The sequence below is a fragment of the Rissa tridactyla genome, chromosome 3 (genome assembly GCF_028500815.1).
Source record: "Rissa tridactyla isolate bRisTri1 chromosome 3, bRisTri1.patW.cur.20221130, whole genome shotgun sequence".
In the NCBI taxonomy this organism is placed as follows: Eukaryota; Metazoa; Chordata; class Aves; order Charadriiformes; family Laridae; genus Rissa; species Rissa tridactyla.
In genome coordinates this window covers 5,360,970-5,373,566 of record NC_071468.1, presented here as the reverse complement: position 1 = coordinate 5,373,566, position 12,597 = coordinate 5,360,970, and the positions used below count along the sequence as shown (strand labels likewise).

The 12,597-nt window shown below is 42.2% G+C and overlaps 1 protein-coding gene across 1 annotated transcript in view; it reads right to left on the bottom strand.

Annotated features, from left to right (window-relative positions):
• SPTLC3 (serine palmitoyltransferase long chain base subunit 3) overlaps positions 1 to 9,408 on the bottom strand; it is an 83,566-nt gene extending 74,158 nt beyond the window's left edge. Inside the window, exon 1 of the mRNA XM_054196101.1 lies at positions 9,295 to 9,408. Coding sequence (XP_054052076.1) covers positions 9,295 to 9,408 — 114 coding nt within the window. The remainder of the gene's footprint in view (positions 1 to 9,294) is intronic.
• Positions 9,409 to 12,597: the final 3,189 nt, after the last annotated feature.

The following is a 12,597-nucleotide window of genomic DNA, read 5'->3' as shown; positions in this document are numbered from 1 at the left end:
CACAGAATGGGAAACAGAAATGTTAACTTTTTTCTTTAAAAGGTGTAGATAAAGTAATTTTGTATGTCTTAAGCTAGGACAAAACTGGGCTGCACATACACAGAAAGTAGAATCTACTTTGTAACACCCCTTATATATTCACCCACAGATGCACCAATCCAATACCTAAAGGCTTATAAAAATCTCACTATTGGTTCTTTTATAACCTAAAGCAAGTGAAAAGAAACAGAGGATGACGGGCCCATAGCTGAAGAGGATGATTGTGATTAGATGAAAGGAAAAGGGGTGGAAATTGCCTCAAAACAGTCTGAACAGGGTTTGTTTCCTTTGCGATCAAAATAAAACAACAGAAACACAAGAAGATTTCCCCCTTCAGGATTAACACACCCTGGTACCTGCTAGAACCTCCCAAACAATCTTACCACCCACATACGCAAACAAAAAAGCTCTTTATATAACAATGATGCAAGGAAAAAATTGCACAGGAGAGCAATGCCTTATATAAAGAAGATACGACATCAAGAGACATGCAGGCACATTTTTTTGTGCCAGAGACAAAGTAAAATGTTCCCTTTGAGCATGCCTGATGTCAAGAGACTGATGGATGGATGTTCAAAAGCTCAAATTCATGAACTTACACGAATATGATCTTAAAAAGCTGGGAAAACATACAGATTTTTCAAATGCTTTCTCGGACCATGAAGTGCTTTCAACAGAAGCTTATTCACTTTGAATTGCTTCATTGGTATCTGTGTAGCACCTGAAACTTTGAGGCTGATCAGCAGGTGGCCCAAGTACGAGATACATTTGACCAGATCACAGGTCTGGGATTCTTTCGGGGAACAGCCAACAATGAGGTACAATGGGACAAGCACAAGTGGTCTTAAATTTACTTCTCAAGTTATATTGTCTGGCCTCCAAGGTTCCCATCTGAATCCCTACAGTCAGTGACACGTGACTGCCAGGACTGGGTGGGAACACCTGTATCCTGCCCTCTCTGGGCAGTGGCTTGGGATCTTCACTGATCTCCCCCATAACAGCGTCCACAAATGCCGGATCACAGCTACCTTTACCTTCAGAAGTGCAACCACAGAAGGAGGAAATGTTCCTTTCAGAAGACAAACACAAAGTTTTGTGGAGACTCAAGGAACAGACAGGAAATTGAAATACAGGGACATACTGTCTTGCAGAACCGCCCCAAGAAGCTCAAAACCATACAAATGGCCGCTGTGATTCCATGTGTGCGCTGGAAGTGCCAGATAGCTGTATGTGAATCACAGAGGGGGATGTATGGCAGCTCTTCAGACCACATGAATCATCATCATCAGCGACAGGGAAGCAGAAACTCAAACGGAAGTTCTTGGAAGGAAGCAGAGCACAGCACGATGTCAGCTGAAACAGTTACGAGTCTCAGCTCTTCGCCGCAAATTTGTCTTTCCATGTTCCTGTCGCTAAGTGAATACATCCTCACTTCTTGGTAGGCTGAGGGGGAAACCCAGATTTTTTGGAAGAGAGGGAAATGACAGAGCAAGACATGCCAAAGCCTGCGCTTGGCCAAATGAACAAAGGAAAGGCTACAGCTGAGTAATTTCCTAAAAGACTGAGATGATCAAAGAACAGACAAGACTTTGCTATGTTACATCTACACTGGATGTCCTCCCAGAAATTCAAAATACGCCGGGAGGGAGAAAGTCACCTAGCCAGAACAGATTAAATGCCACTTTGTGCTGAAGATGTGGATGCACATAGATGGCATCTGTCCTGGAAACACAGCACTTCACCTCGCAGCTTTATACGAAAGGTATCTTGCTGAATGGGTCTAGCTATCTGGCTGAATTAATATATCCTAAAGTGCAAAACGCTCCAGCTCCTCTTCGGTCTGGCACACAATACTGCTGGTTCCTGCTGCCTGCTCTTCTCCTTAAATGACGTTTTTCTTCCCCATTCAACATCCATCCCAAAATGACAACTCTCTCAGACAATAGTCTCACAAAACTTCTGGCTTGGTTGCTTTCTAAAAAGTCTTTTCTGTGGAAAAATTTGCTGCCAGGAATGGCAGGAATCCTCTGGCTGAGCCACTGATCATTGTAAGGAAATTTAATTTCCTGTTTTGCTGGTTAATGCCACAGTTCTAGCCACAACAAAAGTTAATTTTCTTTTAAAAGAAATTAAAAAATAATAATCCATGAGAGAGCTCATACATCTGTTGGCAGCAGAAACAGACGTGCATATCATGATAAATTAAGGGCTCTTTATGATTGTCTAGTACCCTATAAAACAGGATTTGAATCACCACTGCACACTTGCAAACAGCAAGCTGTGAGAGGCAGCATGATGTTAACCATTTTTCTGGCAAAAAGTCAGGTTTTATAGAGATTGTGGGAAAATAATGGAAGATTGGTGAGGAGCATTATAAACACACTCAAGTGACCTGCAGCTGAGGTGTCGAAAAACACATACATCATACTCATTGTTTAGCCTTATGTATTGGACAAGTAGAACGCGTGTGGTTCAATAACACTGTGATAGACTTAAAAGCACCCTATGGAACATGCTTGAGATTTCTGCCCTGCTGTCAGAAAGATCAGAGCACGATGGTAAACTACACCTGTGCGAATCCCAGAAATACAGGCAAAAAAAATGCAAGGCTGGTGATCCTCTAACATGGAGAAAGCTCCATGGTGCCTGCAGCCCCGCTTGTGTGTCCCTGCCCGGGTGCTGCTTTGGGGATCCCCTGGTCGGCGAGGCAATGAAAATAAATTTACTCTGCATTTCGTCCGTGGTTTTGTGGTTGTTCCTGCGTCCTCAGACTCAGACTGTGTCACAGAGAGAGACCCGGACAGTTCCTAAACCATTACCTTATTCTGCCCATTATATTAATGAACTTGCTTCTGCAATGGAACGCAGACAGCTATGTCCCTCGATGACATAGCAGGTCGACCTTACTTGTTTCTGAAAGCTAGACTGCCACTTACAGCTTGCAAAGGTAACTAATTCTCATGCTGAAGGGACATAAGTTGACAGGCAATGGGACTAGCCACTTCATGGCTTTCTTTTACTAATTACCTCTGCTGAGCAAGAATAAGCTGCTTGCCAGGTAATTACCCACAGAAGCCCCACTGGCGTTCTGCATCAGTTCTGTCCATTTTTAGTTATCACTGCAACTGACTCTCACCAGAGAAATGCTGCCTCCATACGCTAAAGGGTCACAGACCCCCTTCGATTGGATGGGCCCTCAGCTGGTCTCTGGTTCATTCTCATGTCTCAAAGGCGGGTCAACAGCAAATTCCCAGCAGCGTGGGTCGGGTTTTGCCCAGCTGGGTCCTGAAAGCCTCCATGATGGAGGCTCCAGAGCAACACGTCCCACTGCTGTTATCTGCATCTTGATTTATTCCCCACCCCCCCACCCCCCCCATATATGAAACCTCTCCAGCCTCCAGGCAAAGTATGAACCATTAACCACTACTCTTTGAGCCCAGTGATCCAGCCAGTTATTAACCCATACAGTAGTCTACCCATAGAGACCGTAATGTCCCAAGTAGCCCATGAGGATGGTATTGCTGAAGTCAAGATAGAAGACATCCATCGCTCTCTCCTCATTCACAAATCTAGTCACTTCATCATAGAAGAAAATCAGTCAAACATCATTTATCTTTGGTACACCCATGCTTGCTATTCCCAATCACATTCCTCTCTACGCTCACAGAAACAACCTTTGCTAGAAGTGATCTATCTTTTGAAGACAGGTAGAAAATTTGCCTTTCTTAAGTTATCAGGGATCTTCTTTGATACCTTTCAAAGATGATAGTGTGTGATATCACTATGACATCAGGCCAGCACATTTGGATGCTTCCCTTCTGGTCCCATGTACTTGTACAGATTGAGATTTCTCAAGAGGATCCATGACTCAATCTTCTTCCATTAGGGGTAGTTTGATGACACAGAGGCTTAGAAGACTTTGTTGGTGAAAACTGAGGCAAAGACAGTATGGAGTACCTCAGCTTCACCTGCGTCTGCAGTCACTAAGTCACATTATGGGGCCATTCAGCAATGGGTCACGTTTTCCGTGTTTATTCATTTACTAGTAATGTAACAGTAAAAGCTCTTGCTTCCCTTGATGTCACTTGCAAACGTCGACTGCAGGTAAGCTTGGGCTTTCCCAACACCATCCCTGTATGCCCCTACAGTGTTTCAAAATTCCTCTTTTGTAGCCCGTTCCTTCTTCTACCTCTTGAATACTGCTTTTTTGCACTGGAGCTCCAGCATGGGTTATTTGGTTAGCTAAGCCAGTCTCCCGATACGCTTGCTTGTTTTCACAAGTGCAAGGGTGAGCTGTTCTCGTGCTAAGAGGAGGCTGTCCCTAAAGACCTGACCTGCTAGGTCTTTCAAGCCAAAGCAAATCAATGCATGCTATTTTTGCCAGGGCTTAAACTTCCAAAATTTAATTACCTGAATTTAGAGATTTCCAGATGTTAACAGGGTAGTGACACCAGCCCTACTGGAAACGTATTGTGCTACGTGAAAAATCTCTAGCTTTGCATTCAAAGTCTCATGCAACACACTTAAAGCATTGCTACAGGAGTTGTTGACTGTTACATGTACCTACACAATGGTCACATCTCAGTTTGCAGAAAGACGTCTTCAACATTTCCTGCTTCCAATGCATTGAGATCATCACATAGCAGGGTAGATGACAGAAACAAGGGTGTGGATCTGAGACCTGTGATTATTAGCCGAGAGTGCTGGTGTAAAGCAACGAATTTCTGGGGCTCGAAACCAAGGAGAAGAGAAGGCAGGAAATGAGGATGAGAAGGTCATGTCTGTGGTGCCGCTGAAGCAACAGGTGTAGTAATTGGTAGAGAACTCTGACTGGAAACCAATTCTCAATATCTTCCTGTTGTCACTACAGCTACGAAACCCAGAGGGGTGACGGGGATTGCACTTTCCACTAATACATGCACAATGGAACAGGTCCAAAAGGCTTAGGTGCTGCAGATGGAATGAGCTGGAGATAACGAAGTCCCCTTTCATTGTTGTTTTTACCCAAAGCAACACCAAAAAACGAAGATATTTAAGAAAAAAAAAAAAAATCATTCTGTTGGTAGATCATTATGGTTGCCCAGCTGAGGCTGAAAACATTTGGAAAGGCTATAGTCTGATCAGCCTTAACCCTCCCTCCTTTCTTTTCTCTTATTAATAAGCCTTATCACATGGCTCTAATTGTGGGGATTAGCTTATTTTTTTCCCCAAAGGACTCATTAACATTTAGATTGAGTTTGCAGCCAAAATGCCCCAGTTACACTAACTACTGCAAAAGCACACAAAGTAAGTGCTATCTATGTATGTGAGAGGACAACGCACAAAGAAAGTACAGAGGGCATTTACAAGGTACAAGAAAATTATTCTTATGAGAACAGTTGCATGGCATATTCCTTTCATAACTCTCTTTTAAAATGTTTTCTTTAAGATCTCCATTGGGGAATAAGGGACATTGTAGTGCATAAAGGACAGGAAGAAAAGCAGGGGAGCCAAAAGCACGGAAGGGACTGAAACTGGCTGCTGGAGTATTGAATCAATAGCGGAGTAGAACAGTTAGGAGGAGGTCTGGATGTCACAGGGTAAATATAATCAGCTTCCTAATTTTAGAGCCCCCATATGCCAGAGGCTATCACATTTTCAAGCTATCAAACAAGTGGGGCAGATATTACTAGGTTTGATCTCATCCCAGGCTCTTTTTTGCTTTCAGAAGGGAGCTTGAAAGCCCCAGAAAAGGCTGTAGTCTCGTTCACTGCAAGTTTCTCCCAGGCTACTGCCATTCTCAATACAGAACAGAATAAAATAAATTTGCAAGTAGCTTTATACCATCTTGGAAGCTCTCTAAGGCATCCAAGGAAATGATTTATCAAAGAAATAAAAATGTTGCTTGTCTACTGTAGGAAACAAACGTTTCCACTGGACAAACATATTTATTATTTTAAAAATCCAACGTCCCCTATGATTGACACCCAATCAACAGCAATATAACAGCAAAAGAAACCATCACTAGGAAAATACCTTCTCCTGCCTACTACAGTTACATAAATAAATAGGTTAGCTATTGAATTGTGCTTTGGATAAAGGCAGGTCCAGGCTACAGGTTCTGGAAGAACATAAAGCATCCGCTTGTGTTATAAGCGCTAATGAAGTAGAAGACACGGCCCGTGACCCACCTCCCAAAGGTGATGTCTTACTGTGGCCCAACTTCCAACGAATGCAAGGACACAGCACGGTTGTGGGAACATGGTTAGTCCCGGTGTTCATGCTGGACACAAGTCTGTGCATCCAGCTAGAATTGAGTGAGTCAGACTTAAAATAATCACAGGAGCTGTTCAAACAAGCAGTCCCACCCCAAAGTGGTATATCTCTTCCCCAAAAGCAACAGCTTCTCTTCTGGTGGGATGCTTCACTGCTTCTTTATCACTCAGCTACCTTCCTTCCTGTCCTTGGTATGCCACAGATTGCTTAGAAGCAAAGAAAGCCTCCCTACTCCCCCGCACTTGATCATCCCTAATAACCTTCCCCAACCCATTAAACAAAACCCTTTCTCCAGAAACCTGGGGGTTTTGCTGTATCAAAATTGCTTCTCTATTTCTGTCATGCACACAGTGACACACAGAATCTTCTTACATCATTAAGATGCAAAACACATTGTTCCGGAGCCAGAGTTTTCAAAACCAGCGTTTTCAAAGCCAGCATTTCCTTTGGGCTCCCTAGAAAAAAGAAGGGTTTATGGAGCCGATTTCTGCAAAGCCTGATGTTCCGGTCAGTCAATTGTGTGCAACTATTGCTACATATTCCTGGCTTAGAAGCCTTCATACTGCGCCATGTCCTCACTGGCATCCTCTGCACCACCAGTTGCCTCTCTCAAAGCAGAACACGTCTCCCTCCTCCCCTCCCTGCAAAGCAACACAGCTGTAACTGTAACCCCAAGAGTTTCCGAACTGCCGCAAGTCTCAAGTGCTAGAACCAGCGTCAGCAGTCACGTCCCCTGAATACCCTAGCACTATATTTCCCCTCCGATGTAAGGTGTTTAATGGTGAATTAATTAACTGAACAGGCAGTAAAGTACACATACGTGTGCGTGTGTCAGAGTGTTAGGGGAAATCGGGGCAAAGTGGAGAAAGAGCAAAGGAAGAGGAAGGGAGGAAGAGGAAGGGAGGAAGATGACTGGAATCACGCAAACCTGGGTACGGCTTCCTTGTGCACCCAGCTGCCATATTCCCTGCTCCTCAGATCCCAGCTATAAAGTGGGAAGCACACCTCGGCGAGGTGTTGCAAATATAAAGACACTGGAAGACTGTGTGAAGTCGCACACCTACAGCAGTAAGCCGTGTAAACAGATCAGGCAGGAAGGAACAGTATCTGTTCCTGTAAAATAGGATAAAGCATAAGCACCGAACAGGGTGAGGCAGCTGGGGCGGGGAAACAGACCAGACAGGAATGGGGAGATTCCTACCAGGAATGAGATTCCTGGTTCATACAGGACTCTCATCTGTTATTGTTTCCTTCTTTCCCAATCTGGGTTTGAAGCAGGAAGAGAGGGGAAATGGTATGTAGTTCGGAACACAGTCCTAGACCGGCACTTACCAAATCTACCTTTGACAAACCTCCTGAACTTTCTAAGGCTTCACTTCCTCACCACTTCCTCAAGCTGTGGATGGCATTGGTTCAGTGCTTTCACTCCTCACACAGCAGGGTAAAACCCCTTCTCCTCCAACCATACCGTGCTTGTAAGACTTCACTAATCTAGCACGTACGACTACTAACGTTGCCTTCATTTCTTTGCCACCCCTTTCGGGCCAATTTTTACTTCCTTTTTGCTCACCCTCAGTAAAATTCTACTTTATTTCTCTAGCCACGTCTTTCCTATTAAGGAGGAAATCCGAATTAATCTCCTCCTGGGAGTCTACTGCTTTCAAAACCACTCATTTGCAGCAGGTTAACAATAACTGAATGTCAAGGCTTAGTTAGTCCTTGAAATTTTCCACTCAAACCGAAAGCAAAGATTTCAGGCATCATTGTGGCAAATAGCTAATATATAAAATGATGAAATATATGATAATGATGAAATGATGAAATATGTGATATATAAAAGGATGCTAGAGTAGATTTCTGGAAGCGAATCCCAAGAAAGGCCTTTTCAGTCATTGCACAAGCTTTTTTTGCTTTCCTCATCCTACACAAGCCAATGATTGGGAAACACCCATACCAAGGGAGACACCTAAAGCCAGACAACCATTAAGCATGACACTGGGCGTGCCTTCATTAGAGTGCTAGGTGCATGACAGGCCCATTTAGACAAAGATATAAGATAGTAGCAGTTTATTTGTAAAACAGCGGGGCCTGCCGCAGTTCTTGTCTAAAGCTTTCAACAGGGACAGTCAGGTGAGCACTCAGGCTCCAAAGGCAACCTCCTCCATCCCCCTCTCCCCATCACACCGCGCGGTAAAGCCAGCCTTTTTCTAGTCACTACAAGGCTTTCTACTAATGATCACATCAAGATCCAGAATTAGGACACTTCAAGACAGACACAGTATGTTCCCAGTTAGAACAGGTACTGCAGGCGGACGACATCTAAGATTTGTGCATACCTTTCTTTTTGTGGTTCATTCTTTAGGATGCTGCATGCCAACTGTTCTACAACATGTTCACATAGACGAGAAGTGCTGGTTTCAAATAGCACAGCTTGAGAAAACAGTAAGTAAACTGACTTGGATTTCAAGCAGTACAAGGCTGGAGAGCAGGCATCAGTAAAGTGCAGGCACCAGTTAAATGACCCTTACAGTAATGTAAACATCAAGAAAAGACAGCTTCCCCTGTGTACATTTTTTTGGTTATACTTCTACAGCAATAAATCACACTTTAAAAACCTCTGCACACACACTTTAAGTTGATAAAACGGCTTTCCACTAGTGATTAATGCATTGCAAAGTCAACTTCACCATCGGTTAAGCTTTAGAAGGAAACTACTACATTTCGGCATGCATGTGTTTGATATGAACTAGAGGCTAGTTAGTCCACGGGACCAACCGTATGTTGCATGAGCATTCACAACTCTCACTACAGTTTAGGATGATACAAAAAAAAAAAAAAAGCAGCTTCAGGTCTCAAGATTATAAAACTAACACACAGGCTAATCCATACAACCTGTTCAATGGAGACTAAGACCGCCATAAAACTAGCTTAATAACTAATGTTGCAACTACCTGTTTGTTTTCAATATTGAGGCAATTAGGGTAAACAAATAAACCTTACCTTAATTCCTTTAGTAATTCCATTTTTCTTACAGATTCCACTTTTTAAGAGGTTATTCTGTTTCTGATGATGATGATGTAGATGTCCATTGCAGACAGCACTGGGATTAGCCATCTGTTTAAATTAGTCAGATTCTCAGTTCTTAAGGGTGTCTCAGGTCTTTCTACTTTAAAAAAGACAGTAGGACGAGCAGATAAAGTTCTTGGTTAAGGCCTGAAAGGTATCCAACTGGTCTGTCAGGATTTTCCAGGATGAGAGGAGGAACTATCTTTTGCAATATCTTAGAAACTTAAAACTGTTTCTTTCATACACCTTCAGTCCCAGCAAGCTAGAACGCGAAATACATAGCAGGAGGTGTGCTCTTAAAATCTCTGAAAAATACTGCTCATTGCTGGTTATTGTATGAACACAGCTTCTATGAGTCAACAAGACTGCTGCAGCTATCAAGAAGTGGGTGGATCCAGGGGCGGAGACACTTAAAGACACATTACCTCTTAAATATCTCCCAGTGAGGAACACTACATTTTTTTTCTCCTCAACGTACAGCTACGTTACTCTATTTAGAGTAATAAAACGTTTTGAAAATTTAAACAGAGTAATCTTTAAAATTACGTGGGTCATCTTGCTAGGAATATATCGACTGAAAAACGTATTTTGCTGAGTGGAACAGAACCACCTTTTTTTTTTTTTTTTTTAGTCTCTTTTTACATAGGTAGCACAACAGACACAACATTAACCCTGCAAGGAAATAGAAAGCATTTTAGTATTAAAATGAAATTTTATCTAGAGCTAGAAACAATATATTTGGCCCTATCCTACAGATGCGTGCACAGGTGTTTACTAGAGTGAACTGTTCCTTTAAGCTCAGTTTGGCCAGCAATGGGATAAATGGCATGCTATTATAATTAACGAGAAAAGGGCTTTTATAAAGTTGATTAATTCAGTTTTAAAACAAGTAAGGCTTCAATCACATGTGAAACTAGTAAGCAGGACTAAAATACATCCTTGCTTTTAAGACAAGAGTTTATTTATTGTGGAAATACTCACATACATTGTCTTTGCTGAACCAAATTCTCATAGTTCAGATTTTAGTGGCAAAACATAAAAGTATAAGCTTCTCTGGCAGCATTTGATAGAATCACTTCCTCCTAAAATAATTAAAATTTGTGTGGAGACAGATTAAAGGAATGCTGTATTATAATATCCATTTTGGAAAACAGTAGGGATGAAAGGCTGGTAGAGCAAAAATACTTGGAGTGTTTTAATTAGAAAAAATTACTGTGTCATCTTGGCAATGAAATGTGATATACAGAAAAAGCAGCCTACAACTTGAGTATGTGGCATGTAGGAGATTAAATGTTAAATGAACCACTGTGAAAATATACAGGGAAACACATTGCATTGGTTTTGAAAACTTGTCTTAGGCATGTATCGAATTGCTAAAATGTATTTTCTCCTTTGAAGTGATTTGCAAAGTGGGATATCGTAATGTGTTGGAAAAGTTTTCATCCCTACCTAAGGGAGACCTGAACTGAACTGTGTTTAAAGGAAATATCTGTGCATCTTCTGCATTTCAGCTAATTTCATACCACCCACTGGTTTCCAGAGACTTCCACTAAGATCTGTAGAAAACGCCCTCGCACCAAGAAGTATTCTTCATTTAGGAATTATTTCCTTGATTGTCACAGTAAATCAAACATCTGTAAAACATGCCATCTGCTCAGTCAATTACTGATCATCTTGACCCTGTTGCAATAAAGGTAAGACAAGAAAACTTACCAGAACGGCATTCTTCCCCTTAACAGCTTCCAGTGCCTCAGCTAGCACCTCTGCCAGGTAACGCTTCCCAACAGACTGAGCACCTTCCAGGGCACAAAGTGATACAATTAACATCTCATGTCTGTCTTATTCTTTTTTTTCAATTAGGTTTATGGGGGAGTCGAATCTCTGATCAGACAACAGTTCAGAAGATGCAAAAGTCCCAGGCTGTAAAAGTCTACACTTGTTCTCTATTTCAAGGCCCATGAAATACCAGTGCCCTTATATGAATGAAATAGCGCATTAAATATGTTACATTAATTTTAGTTTTCATTGTCTCTAACATCTAAGATCACAAACAGGCAGCACTTAAAAATAGAGACTACATTAAGTATGAATTTAAATGAGAAATTTTAAAAACCTCAGAGAACAGCTGTCTTTTCGGATTTCTCTTAACCATGCTCTAAATGCCAGAGCTCACAAACCAAATGCCACTAGGGGCTGAGTAAAATTCCTGCCCTGATTCCATCCAGAGCAAATGATTTATAGAAGGGATGAGTCTGGCCAAATACACACAGATGATCTGTAAACAGGATGTGGCATTTCTCCTGCAGAAAAAAGATAATGTTGAATTGTGCCCTTCGGAACTCCATCTCACTTAGCCATCTGTTACTCAGGCTTCGGCATCCATACCTATCATGCTGTCGATTAGCTGCATCTAAATCTATTACTTAAAAATACGAGAGTCTACGCTGCCTGGACTCTGGAGGAAGGACTCAATAATTGTGTACTTTGCAACACCAAAACCACCACCAGCAATACATTGTCTCTTTTTACCATTCTGAGAAGTGGGAGGAAAAAACGTACTATGCTGACTGTACAAGAACTGTGGGTATTTAGCTGCAGGGGACCCCAATTCTACTAAGATTACATCCGCACTTCACTTCGGTGACTTTGGTACTGGTCAGAAGTAACAAAGTCACCCTTCATACATTGGCAAGAAGATGGTGAATTTCCGAGGTTACTACACACACACCACGTTCTACACAGATGCTAGCAAAGTCTGCAAGACGTGGCTACAATTACTATAAATCTGTAGGAAAACCACCAATGAATTCCCAGGATCTAGGTTTTATTTCATGCTATATCATCATGATGTTAGTGCCATTGGGTCTTTGCTGACTCACCTTTTGGAAGCCAGATAAAAGCGTTTAAATCTTTTGTAAACGCTCTGAGACAAATTGCTGAGGAGCGCGGTGCAAAAGCAATGTAGAATAGATACGGGTAATTAGCCAAGGTTTAACAAGAGAGCCGAGAGAAAAGGGAGGGGTAGGGCTCCGTCTAGGCAGTCTCTCAGTATTTGAAGGAAATGGCTTTTCTGCTCTGCACTACCATTGCTACACGGGATAGATTAAAACGTTGACCTCTGCTGATGCACTTAAGAAATGGGGACAAAACCATCTAACCTCCCATTAGATTTTTGGCCCAGTCAGAACATTTAGTGTCATCAGAGTGGCCACAGGGTCCCCATTTATAATAGCGCTA